Raw genomic sequence first — 12,500 nt, 5'->3', positions numbered from 1 at the left:
CTTAAGAAATCTGACAGCCAGATTAAATTGTTCAATTTGAATGTGTAACAATGCAACCACCACTGACATAGATGTGTATATTACTCAGTTCTAAATCATCTCTCTGCTCCACACTCTTGTGTGTGTGTGTGGTGTGTGTGTGTGTGTGTGTGTATGTGCCATATAAAGCGGACGTTAAACAATGATGATGATGATGATGATGACAATAGCCAGCATATCAGAATCCTAAGTTTTTCTTGCCTCTGTATCACCTGTACTTCAGTGAATATACACTATCAAACAGAACACAGATCTTATACATACACACACATAGCAGCAAGCTGGCAGAAACGTTAGCATGCCGGGCGAAGTGCTTAGCGGTATTTCGTCTGTCGTTACGTTCTGAGTTCAAATTCCACCGAGTTCGACTTTGCCTTTCATCCTTTCGGAGTCAATAAATAAAGTACCAGTTTCACACTGGGGTCGATGTAATCGACTTAGTCCCTTTGTCTGTCCTTGTTTGTCCCCTCTATGTTTAGCCCCTTGTGGGTAGTAAAGAAATATATACATACACACACATGTATGTAAATATACAGACACATACGCCTAAAGTACAAGCATAGCTGTATAGTGAAGCAGTCTGCTTGCTAATCAAGTGGTTTCAGGTTCAGTCCCATGGTGTGACACCTTGGGTAAATGTCATGTACTACAGCCCAGGGTTAACCAGAGCCTTGTGAGTTGATTTGATAAGATGGTAACTGGAAGAAGCTTACTGTACCCACACACGTGTGTGTGTGTGTGTGTGTGTACAGAATTGAGTTGATCCTTTGGTCAATAACTGATGAGAATTTGGTGACCACCTGTGTCTGTTTTCCATTTGTTTGTGCATTTATTATGTTTTTTTAATATATATATAAGCATAGGGCAGATATATAGAGAAACCTAGAGTGTATACATTCAGTGTCTTTTTAATATATACTGCTACACTATTTCTGCATATTGTACTCACTTTCACTCATATGTATCTATATATATATATATATATACGTTGTCACTTAAACACTTAATGTATACATATATGAATATAACATCATCATAATGTTCAATGTCAACCAATTCCAATAGCCACAACAATAGACCCATAATTGTAATTTGATTGGCTTACAATAAAGGGAGCAGGTTGACCAAGTTCACGTTACACAATGTCTGACTGTCTTTAGACATCTACAGTATTCCTCGCCTATTCAATTAACCTTCCTTTAACCTGTCTTCAAAATGGCAAACAATGGAATCCATAAGTAATTGCTTATAGAATTACAGACGCTACAGAGTCATAATGATCATCATCATTATCATAAACATCACAATTTTTATGATTTTTCTATGCTGGCATCATCACATATATGTGTGTACACAGCTATATGCATATATATCTGTGTGTGTGTGTACGTGTGTATGTGCATATATATATATATATATATGTTATACTGGGTTGGCCCCAAAATTTTTTTAAGTTAAAATAAGACAAATTTTAAGCAGAAAGTGATTTATTCAATCAGTGATATAATTACCATTTCTTCATTCCAGTATCCTCTGCCATCTTGTGGGTAGAACCTTTATTCCTTGCTCAAAGAATTTCTTTGTTTTACAGGCAAATAATTCTTTCAGGCAAATTTTCACATTCTCTTCAAGATGAAGATTTGTCAATCCAATGAGTTTTGAAGAGACCAAAGTAGGAAGAAATCTCTGAAGATGTCAGGTTAGGAAAAACTGGAAGCCATGGCAAAGACCAAGCCTCAATAAATTCTATTCAGTCTGGTATTGTCATGATTAACATGTGCTGGACGCTTCTGGTGGGTTGTTTAATTTGCTCATCCAAATTGACAGCCTTCTCTGTGGAAAGAAGCTTACAAAAGACTATACCAAAGCTCACCACCAAATTGAAAGCATAACCTTTTTAGGGTAAAGTCCTGCTTTAGAGGTTGTTTGCTGCACTTCCCCATAATCCTCTGTGCTTCATATTCTAAAAGATGATCCATTTTCATCCCATTCCCACATTCTTTTCTGAAAAGGATTGTTTTCTTTGTGTGTCGGCCACAAATTGCAGGTGGAACTCATTCAATTGATGTCAGACCCAAACATTGATCTCACTCAACCAAATTGATGGAGATGTTTTTCAGCACTCAATTTGAAAATTTGGAGAATATCTGCAATCTCCCTGATCATACAACAGGGGTTGATGTTGTTGTTGATCTCAGTAGGCCAGCCAGAGCAAGGTGCATCATGAATCAAAATCTTGAAAACCACTTCTGGTACACGCATTCCATAACATCATCCTTTCCCAACACAGATCAAACCTTCCTGCCGGATTCTGCCACTTTCTTTCTCACTTCTTTTTTCGTAAATGAAAAAGCCTTGCAGTGTTAATAATATTCATTTTGGTTGTCCGTTTCCAGGGTGACCCCAAGCGCCCAAGATACAGCCTGTCCCATTACGAGTTTGCTTCAAGCTACATTGAAGTGTCGAGTATCTTACAAGTATGCATGTGTAAGAGACAGACTGAAGGTAGCCACTTGTCAGAGTGCTTGAAATTTAGAGTTGACGAAAACTGAACAGACTTTTTGGCCAACTCAATATACATGCACGCACACACACATGTATACATGCAGAGAGAGAGAGAGAGAGAGAGAGAGAGAGATCTGTATATATGAGAAATCTTAATAAAGGAAGAAACTACTGGACCATGACGTACCCAACCCAAACAGATGAGGAGAAACAAGATGCAGGCACATGCACAATTGATGCACCTCAACACTTATCATGCAAAGCACAGAGACAAACACATGCAGTCCATTGCAGAGAAGAAGTAGATGACAATGTGTCCAGTTTGGAACCAATGTGGGTGTCACTGGTGAGGTCGTGTATGACAACAAAAGGACTAATTGAATGAGCAAAGGATTGGTCAAGCAAGCAATAAACTAGCAAATTAGCTAGTTGACTAACAATAATAGCTTCTAATAAAGGCACAATTATTTAACTTTGGTACTTGAGTGGTCAAATATTTAATTGACTCCCTTCCCCCACAAAAGGATGACAACAAAGTTAACACTTTACGAGGTGGAATCAAAAAGTTCCTGGACAAGTTAAGTTTAATAAAACATAATTTATCTACATAAGCCTCAATATTTCCTTCAGAACAGTCCCCTTGTGCACCAATACACTGGTCCCTGCATTCCTGCCCACTTTTGGAATCCGGGGCCTGGAAGTCGTTTTCTGTGAATTGAACACCTTCTGTGATTTGCTCTTGATCTCAACAATGGTGTTAAAACGGTGACCTTTGAGCTGCCTTTTCATCTTGGGGAAGAAATGGGAGTCCACAGGTGCTAAATCTGGTGAATAGGGCAGGTGTGGAAGTGATACCATGTTGTTTTTGACAAGAAACTCACATGTGAGGGGAGCTCAGTGACAGCATGCGATGCCATTCGAAGAATCCAATTCTTTGCCGATGTCAGAATTGCCTGCACAGACCCGTATCACAGACCAACGACATCAGCAATGTTGTTGTCCTCTCACAACACTCATCACTGGTCTTCCAGATTGCTCGTTATCTTCCAGTGATGTTCTTCCACCCATGCCACTCGAAACAATTGCATATAACCTATTGTCTCACTGCCGTAAGCATGCTGAACAGCTCTGTTGCAGACTTCCCAAGTTTAATGCAAAATTTCTCAGTTCTTTGCTCCCATTTTCTGTCCATGACAAAGATTGCAGTCTACAGCATAGACATGATCACAAAAATACAAAGTAAACACAGTTATGTCAATCAGCACACTGCCTCATGGAGGTCACTGCTAGCTCTCGCTGCACATGCAACCATGTGCTGCCCTCTGTTGGTGCACTACAGAACTAGTCCAGGAGCCTTTTGATATTACCTTAAATGTCTGATGCTCTTTTGATGCTATCAATCCACTGTCCTTAACTTGTTGACCAATAATAATAAGAAGCAAAACAGAACCATTGAGTGTGTTTTTTATTGACAAAAATGACCCTGGCCTCTAAAGTTCAACAATGTGTGTGTGGTGGTGGGGGGGGGATGTATAGCTAAATAGTTCACTTCACAACCGCATGGTTTCCAGTTTGATTTCACTCTGTGACATCTTGGTCAAGTGTCTTCTACTATGGTCCCTGACTGAATAAACTAAAACGGTACAGTAGGCTGTCTCTTTCTTGTGTGTATGTGTGTAAGCACACGTGCATGCATGTCTCCACATTGACAGACATTAAAGCAGCAGGGATATTTGTTAATGCCACTTATAGACGATATGAATTAAACACACCTTAATTGGAAGCAAGTAGAGGTTGATATCAAGAACATCTGGCTATGGAACATTATTGCAATAAGCCTTGTCCAAGACATACCTGTACAGACATAAAAATGAAGCAAAACTGAGGAATAACAAAAAGTTATACGGGCTAAGAAAGTAGCTTCTATGTGGTCAGCCAACTTTGCTAGAAACACTTGCCAAAATCTGCACTTACCTATGTTCAATTTGGGAAATATAATTCTTAAACTTAACTCTTACATTGTTTCCAGAAGGCTTGAGAATTGTTGCTATTAATTGAACATTGATTGTTTTAATTAACGGTGCATTTAAAAAAAAGTTTTGGTGTTTTTGTTTCTTTAGTTTTTCTAATATTTTTTATTTAAAAAATTCTAATAATTATTATCAATATCTGTTGTTTTTTTTTCTTTTTCTTTTTTTTTCTCAACTTTCATTTCCATAGATATTTGTTCGGGCTCTGTTTGATTATGATCCAACATCCGATGAACTAAATCCTTGCCCCCAAGCCGGAATACCCTTCAAAATCGGAGATGTATTACAGGTAAATTGATAAGTTCTACCTTCTCTTCTTTAGCTATTTTCCAGTATGAAACCATCTAGCTCTTACACATGAGGATTAGTTTGTAGGGGTGGGGGTCTACAGATAAATATATAGCAACATTCGAACATGGGACAAGTTGGTGTGTGACATTAAATCTCTAAAAGTGAATGCAACATTGTAAATTTCCAGATAAATGGAATCCAGACTCTATGAGAAATGTTTAAATGGACTTCAAAAATAATTACACATCTGTTTCCTCTGTTGAGTCATTGTGACAATCATTGCAGTGGTCATTACAACAGCCATTGTAGTACTATCATTCACAGTAGTCCTTACAGTACAGTTATTACAACAATCATTGCAGTAACCATTTACAATAGTCATTACAATAGTTTTTAACATCTACTGAACCCCAAAGATTCTTTAAAAAACTAAATAATTCCGAAATAATTTTACATTTGTAACAATTTCTCATTAACTTAATTATATGATGTTCTAATATTATGTCATTTATTACAAAATGGGAATAACTAAACAAGATGTCATCAAGACTTTAATACTTATTATTAATTAGTTGTATTATTTAAGTCAGCAGAATCATTAGCACATCAGACAAAAATGCAATTCATTTGTCTTTACGTTTGGAGTTCAAATTCCACTGAGGTTGACTTTGCCTTTCATCCTTTCAGGGTCGATAAATTAAGTACCAGTAAAGTGGGGTTGATGTTATCGACTAGGTCCCATCTCCTAAAATTTCAGGCCTTGTGCCTTAGTTGAAAGGATTATTATTATTATTATTATTATTATTAATTAAGCAACTGATTGCTAAAGTCTAGTTCACACATTGGTTTCTTCTTTATTGAACACAGAAATCTAATTTATAATTACTACAATAACTAATATGATAGTTGAAATAATTAGATTTGCCTTCATTGACAGGTGTGTGTGTTTTGATGTGTTTCAGGTAATCAACAAAGATGACCCTCATTGGTGGCAGGCCCGAAAGTGGAACTCACCCTCCACGGAGCCAGCCGGTCTTATACCGTCTCCAGAGTTGCAAGAATGTCGTGTGGCATCGGCAGCTTCTGAGAGAGCCAAACAGGAGAGTGCAGGCAAGTATTCGAAGAAAGAAAATATAGACAAGTATTCCAGACGAGAAAATGGAGGCAAGTATATATGTACAAAGCTACCAAAGCGATTAGATAGAAAATACGTTTCACTCTCGGCTTAATTTTATTCTTTTTCTGCCAAGCTCCACTAACTTGCATGTCGTGACATTTAGATTATTGAAAGAAGATTTCTTACCACAAAAACAGAAACAAATATAACCACTTGCAATTTTATAACTGATTTTCCATTTCTTTCTTCAAAGTATGTTTCCTGTGTTAACCTGAAGCTAGTTTGCTATCAGAAATTTAACAGCAACCTTTAGTTGTTTATTCAAAATTCACAACTTGCACTTCCAACACTTATAGTCTTTCTTTATTTCCGTTATGTTCTTAGAATGATGCCATATGTTTCTTATTCTTCACACGCACACTCTCCCCACCACCATTCTTTTTGGCTAGAGTTATTGTGTTTTTATTTCAAAAGTTCAACAGTGGTGCCCCAGCATGACCGCAGCTTTAAAGCTGACACAAAAAGGGAGAGAGAAAATAATAAAACTAGCGAATCCACTTGAATATTAACTTGCAACATCTTTTTTAAAGTGATCAAACTAACTTATTGGTGATTTAGAGATTGATTGGTGGTCAATTTTAACAAATAACTTTCAAACTAAATGGAAGATTACACAAAGTTCCACTAATGCTGGAACTTTAAAATATGAGATTTATTTTATTATGGGTTACTTCTTTTATTTTTATTGAAAGTGTAAAATAATTTAAATGATCCTTTTAACCAACTCTTACAATATAAAAATGCAGGAATTTATAATCCAGATGTATTTGCTATTTTCCTAAATTCTTTTTTTTTTCTTCTTCTTTAATCTTCCGATTTACATTTTAAATTGTTCTCAGTTTCTGCCAGTATTTATGGTTAATATCTTTCACTGTTTCAAGAGATTCTAATCCTTCATCTAGAAATATTCTTTTTACTTTCAGTTCTGAGAAAACATCTTTACTTAATTCTTGTAAACAATTTTTAAAGTAGTTGTTAAAAGTATTCTATAGAAAAGAGGGGGGAGAGTTGATGGAACTTTCTGCTCACAGAGTCTCATGAAGAAACTCTTTTGGAGTTTCTACATGCATTGTATTTACAGTTAGACACACATGTAACAAAGGAGGTTTCACTTGCTAAATACTAAGACAACTGTAGCACAAACACTACATAGGAACCGCTGTAAGTACAATGTAGACTATTTATTATAAAGTAATCGCTATGTAATAAATACTGTGACAACGACAATGTAAACAGCAAAGGTGAAGTTAACGATGACCATTGTTTAGTTACCTCACAGCTACATGGTTTTGGGTTCAATCCCAAGGCGCTTTCTACTCAAAACAATGGGTTAACTAATGCTTTGTGAGTGAAATTTACTCAATGGACACTGCTTTTGCTGATTTCTATCGACCAGAAAAGCTTTTCAAAAGAAGTTCTTTACGACAGTTTTTCTGCACCAAGATACAGACACTCCCTTATGGTCCTCACCATCAGAAATGCAGTGATTCACTTTTTGATTTGTTGGAATCCTGTAACCTAATGACAATGCTACTGTTCACCGATTCCAGTAGAAAATTATAATTTAGATGATAAATTAAGAAGCAAATGAAGAGTAGTTTACCGTACTTGTTAATCTCAGAAGGATTTAAGGCAAAGTTGACCTCGGCAGGATTTGAACTCACAATGTTACAAACCAGAACTAGATAAGTCATTTCCTCTTACACTGCAACACTTGTAGTACATTAAATCATACCCTGGACATAGTTACTACACACACACACACACACACACACACATTTAAATGAGTTATGTAAACATTCGAGTGAAATGATTAATGACTGAGTAGAACAACAAGATTTCCTGAATGTTTTCATTTGTTCATTAAGTGGCAATATTATCTTATTATCATTACTAATTAGATACTTAACTAATGAACCACATCTTTAACAAGGCACAAAGCCAAACACTAATGCAAGAGGTTACTGAGCCAGTTATATTTCAGCTACTTTTATGCATCTGTGCTTACAATATAGTCAGAGACATGTAAGTGAATACTATGAGGAATCTAGTGTGGTGCTCTGCTATCTCACCCCCCCCCCCCCATTAAATTTTAGAATCAGGTTTAGAAAATATAAAACTGTATTCCTTCACTGTTGTTGTATCACTTTGTAATCTATCAACAACAACGGTCTTCGTATTTAATGTTCTGAATAATCAATAATCTTGGAGAATTTGGGAAAATAATTCTGTTTTTATATTATTAATTTGGTGTTTATGTGAAAGAGAAATAAATATTTAATTCTTGGAAACTCATTTTGTAATATTTTTGTGGACACTGAAGTATGTTGAAGGCCAGCTATTAGCCCACAGTCAGTGTTCTAGCACTGACCCCTGGTCAATCCACAGATCCCTGATGTTCTATTATTGACATTTCTGTCTTTTATTCAGTTTATCTACATTATCCAATGAGTCCTTCCTTTGTCAGGCGATTTTGCAGCTATTTCTGATAAATTAATAACCATGTGGGCACTCATTGGCCAGGGAAGCTGCATAAACAACATCTTGAGGGTAAAATGCATTGCAGTACATGTTCTGATTTCTTGCATTGTGAGTTCAAATCCCAGCAAGATCAACTGTTTCATCCTGGATTGGAGTTAATAAAGCCCCAGTTCAAGGCAGAAGCGGCTTAATGGAATTCTTAGAGCATCGGATGGGATAATTAGTGACTTTTGTTCTGCTTCTATAACTAGATTAAAGAATAAATGAATTCATTAGTTTGTACTAAATTAAATAAATAATATTCAATGTTGTAGACATCTATTTCGGCATTTTTAGATTCTTGTGGTATTTTTTTTTCAAACACATGAAAATAAAAAGATAGAATAGAAATAAAAATCAAATATTTTCAAGCTTTTTTTTAATAAATTTGAAATAAACAATTTTAACAAATAATTATAAATATTTCTATTGACCTAATTATCAGTTATTTACTGATATTTTTGACAACAATGAAATAAATATGAAATAAATATTAACTGATTCAAAACTTGATAGCAAAAATATATTTAATTACTAAATTTGTAATCTAGATCAACACTGCTAACTTCAATTTGAAAGACTAACTTGCGATTCGATATTTCTTTCTGTTTTGCAAGAGATTGTTATCTGCCTCAACAGCCAACATTGTTATCAGTAATGTTGATTCACAGACTTTCAAATTTTAAATTCTACAGTTTAATTTTAATAGTTGCCTCCATCAGCTCGTCTTTCAATGTTGTTGTTGTTGTTGTTGTTGTTGTTGATGGTGGTGATGGGTGTGGCTTTGATGTTTGTAATATTGCTGTTGTCGTCATTGTTTTCAAACATGAATAAATCAAAACACTTCGTCAGGAATCACATGAAAAGTTAAAAGCTGATGTGCGTGCGCACACAAATACACACATACACACACTCACACATATATACACACACATAAATGTGTATTGTGAGAGGGTGTGTTCATGTGTGTAAGTATGTACGTACACCACACTTACATGCTTGGATAAGTAAATGAGAGAAAATAGTACTCAATACACAAAGTGGACGTAATTTATTCATTCAGGAGTGAGGCTTCACTGTTGTTTCTTTGAGTTTCTTGTTCTTGTTATGTTCTTTAATATACATCATGTATGTTGTGTGTGTGGTTATGTTTAGCATGTGTCTGTGCATATATACATACATATATATACATACATACATATATATATATACATACACACACACACACACACAGAATCTTTATCTGCATGAAATATATATATATAAAGATATGTGTGCCTGTGTGTATTTGTAATCATTAGCAACAGCAGTGTCATTAGCCATTATTAATATTTTGCTTTTGCTATAAAACCTCTAATTTCTCCATCACAAACATTTCCTGGTTTTCTGTTTGTTCTAAATTATTTTTATTCACAATCCACTTTAAATATCTGCTAATCCTCTAATCCACTGCTAATCCCCTCCAATCATATGTCAGAGTCTCTTCTCTCTAGTTTGTATACACTAATTTAAACACTTTACTATCAATCATTAAAATCTTTCCTCATATTTGTTATTTATTTAATGATAACCATTGGTTTTTATTTATATATTTAATTTTTTTGTTGCTTTCATGTAATTCTGTCATTTTCCACATAATTTTATAATTTTCCAGGTGAATTTCATTGTAATTTTCCCTACACATCTCTCTATACATTATACAGATATCGTTCAGCCTGTTGTCTTTATGTTGTAGTTGTTTTGTCACACTGTTCTCAAACAATTCTCATCACAAATTTAATATTGAAAAGCTTTGCACACAAAGAGGAAAAGCAGTGATAACATGTTATTACAAAAACTAACACCTTTAAGTCATTACAGGAAGATAGTTCTGAGAGTTCCTCAAAAAGTGAGATGAATAACAATGAATGTACCAACATGTATTCCTGTTTATCAAACCCTATTCTTTTTGATAGTCAGATCTTTTGTGGTAGATGTCTTGTCTGTGATCAGTTTGATTTTAAAAGGCTATTGTTAAAAATCAGAACCAGTCTCAAGATCCAATGGGGTGGGGCAGGGATTACAGTTGATCTCTTGGATGAGATTCAGTAATGGGGTATTTTCCTCAAATCCCTTGAAGGAGTTTAACTTAACACTGTCAGTTATCAAGCTAAGTAACAATTATGTCTAACAGTGTGGTTGTTTAGACCAATGTATTGTCACTATAATGTGGTACCTATGTTCAGCTAAGTGAACTGAGCCATGTGACCACTGACGTAATGCAGGGTCAGCAATTGGTCAAACTGGTTGTCATGTGGTTTATTTATTTGGTCAATGATGTTACCCTCTCATCTACAATAAACTGTTAGTTAATCACAATTTATAAAAGTACTGAACTCCATGAAGCATTAATTGCAAATACTTGTAATTAAATTTATTTAATTATGCTATTTACTTCATTAAAATCAGATTCATTAAAAAAAAAGAAAAAGAATTTTTATGCTACAAAATTAATAGAAGAATTTCTCTTTCTTCACTGTGTGAAAAACAGACACAAAATTTCATAGTGTTTAATAAATCAAGGAAAATAAAGAGTGCAAACAAGTTGTGGTTGATCTGATTTGGACACAAGAATGAACAGCTTCCATACTTGGTAAAAACTTGTCAATGTTCTCAGTGGCACGTTTTCTTCCAAGAAGAGGATATGTATACATACACACACAAACACATGCGTATTCATATATGTGTATCCATATATATCTATATATGGCGGTGCCCCAGCATGGCCACAGCTCGTGAGCTGAAACTATATAAAATAAAATAAAAAATAAAAATATCTATCTATCTATCTATCTCTCTCTCTCTCTCTCTCTCTATATATATATATATATATATATATATATATATATATATATATATATACACACACACATATATATGGACTATCATCTCTCGACCCCATCACAGAGAGAAACGGTGACTATGTTGAGAAGTAGGGATGTGATCCACAGAGGACCAGCTTCATTTTGATGTATGATACATGTTCCTGTGTTGGTAATTATATCTGTGCTAAACAAAATGGCATTACTTTATGGCTCACTCTCATATATATACATATATACACACACATATATATATACACATATATATATACATACACATATATAAATACGTATATACACATATATACATACACACACATATATAAATACATACATATATAAATATATACATATATACACATATATATACATACAGGGGGAGAGTTCATGAAAAAAACAAAAGATGAAGGCGGGTGGTGTACAAAACAAACAGATGTATTAGTATAACGCTCACACACATATGTATAAATATATACATACATATATAAATACATACATACATTATTATGGCTGCCCCCTCGTTATCGGGTATGGCCATTGCACGAAGCTTAACTGTTATTGGTGCTGTGATCGAATGTGACTTTTTAGCCCAGCTAAAGATCTACAATGTCTTGTACAGAATTGGCAACTAAAACCTTTACCGGTAATAGCCGGCTGTAGTTGTAACTGGGCTTCATGTACCTTTGCATGTCGTTTAAGTCCTCCTGCCGAATTACACTCTCTTCCACATGCCCGACAGATATGATTAGTATGGTGTGTACATACATACATACATACATACATACATACATACATACATACATACATACATACATACATACATACATACATACATAACTGATGAGTATCAGCCAGTATAGGCTCAGGCCATGTCTAACTCAATAGCACTTCCTGGTGAAGCCTTTTAGTCATATATGGGGTACCACAACCCACTATATCAATGGGTTATTATTGTTGGAGACATATCCAGGTGTAAGAGGTTGGTCCGGGATTTTTTGAAGAAATTTGTCCTGTGAACGTTTGAATTTTATGGGATCCGTTTCCGTTTTGATGTATTTTGATATGGTATTAAAGGGA

At 34.9% G+C, this 12,500-nt stretch overlaps 1 protein-coding gene and 1 long non-coding RNA gene across 13 annotated transcripts in view; both read left to right on the top strand.

Moving 5' to 3' along the window:
- The window catches only part of LOC115219822 (peripheral plasma membrane protein CASK), a 998,477-nt gene that overhangs the window by 939,587 nt on the left and 46,390 nt on the right, over nt 1–12,500 (top strand). For 9 of the 12 annotated variants that reach the window (XM_036509446.1, XM_036509449.1, XM_036509447.1 and 6 more), the window contains 2 exons: nt 4,765–4,863; nt 5,828–6,029. In XM_036509446.1, coding sequence (XP_036365339.1) covers nt 4,765–4,863; nt 5,828–6,029 — 301 coding nt within the window. The remainder of the gene's footprint in view (nt 1–4,764; nt 4,864–5,827; nt 6,030–12,500) is intronic. The other 3 variants (XM_036509450.1, XM_036509454.1, XM_036509451.1) reach the window with 1 other exon arrangement.
- Nucleotides 6,879–12,500, top strand: part of LOC118766186 — a 17,887-nt gene continuing 12,265 nt past the window's right edge. The window contains exons 1-2 of the long non-coding RNA XR_005002103.1: nt 6,879–6,890; nt 9,864–9,871. This is a non-coding gene — a long non-coding RNA (uncharacterized LOC118766186). The remainder of the gene's footprint in view (nt 6,891–9,863; nt 9,872–12,500) is intronic.

The sequence above is a fragment of the Octopus sinensis genome, linkage group LG15 (assembly GCF_006345805.1).
Source record: "Octopus sinensis linkage group LG15, ASM634580v1, whole genome shotgun sequence".
NCBI lineage: Eukaryota > Metazoa > Mollusca > Cephalopoda > Octopoda > Octopodidae > Octopus > Octopus sinensis.
The sequence above is the reverse complement of the archived record's forward strand: the minus strand, read 5'-3'. Positions and strand labels throughout refer to the sequence as shown.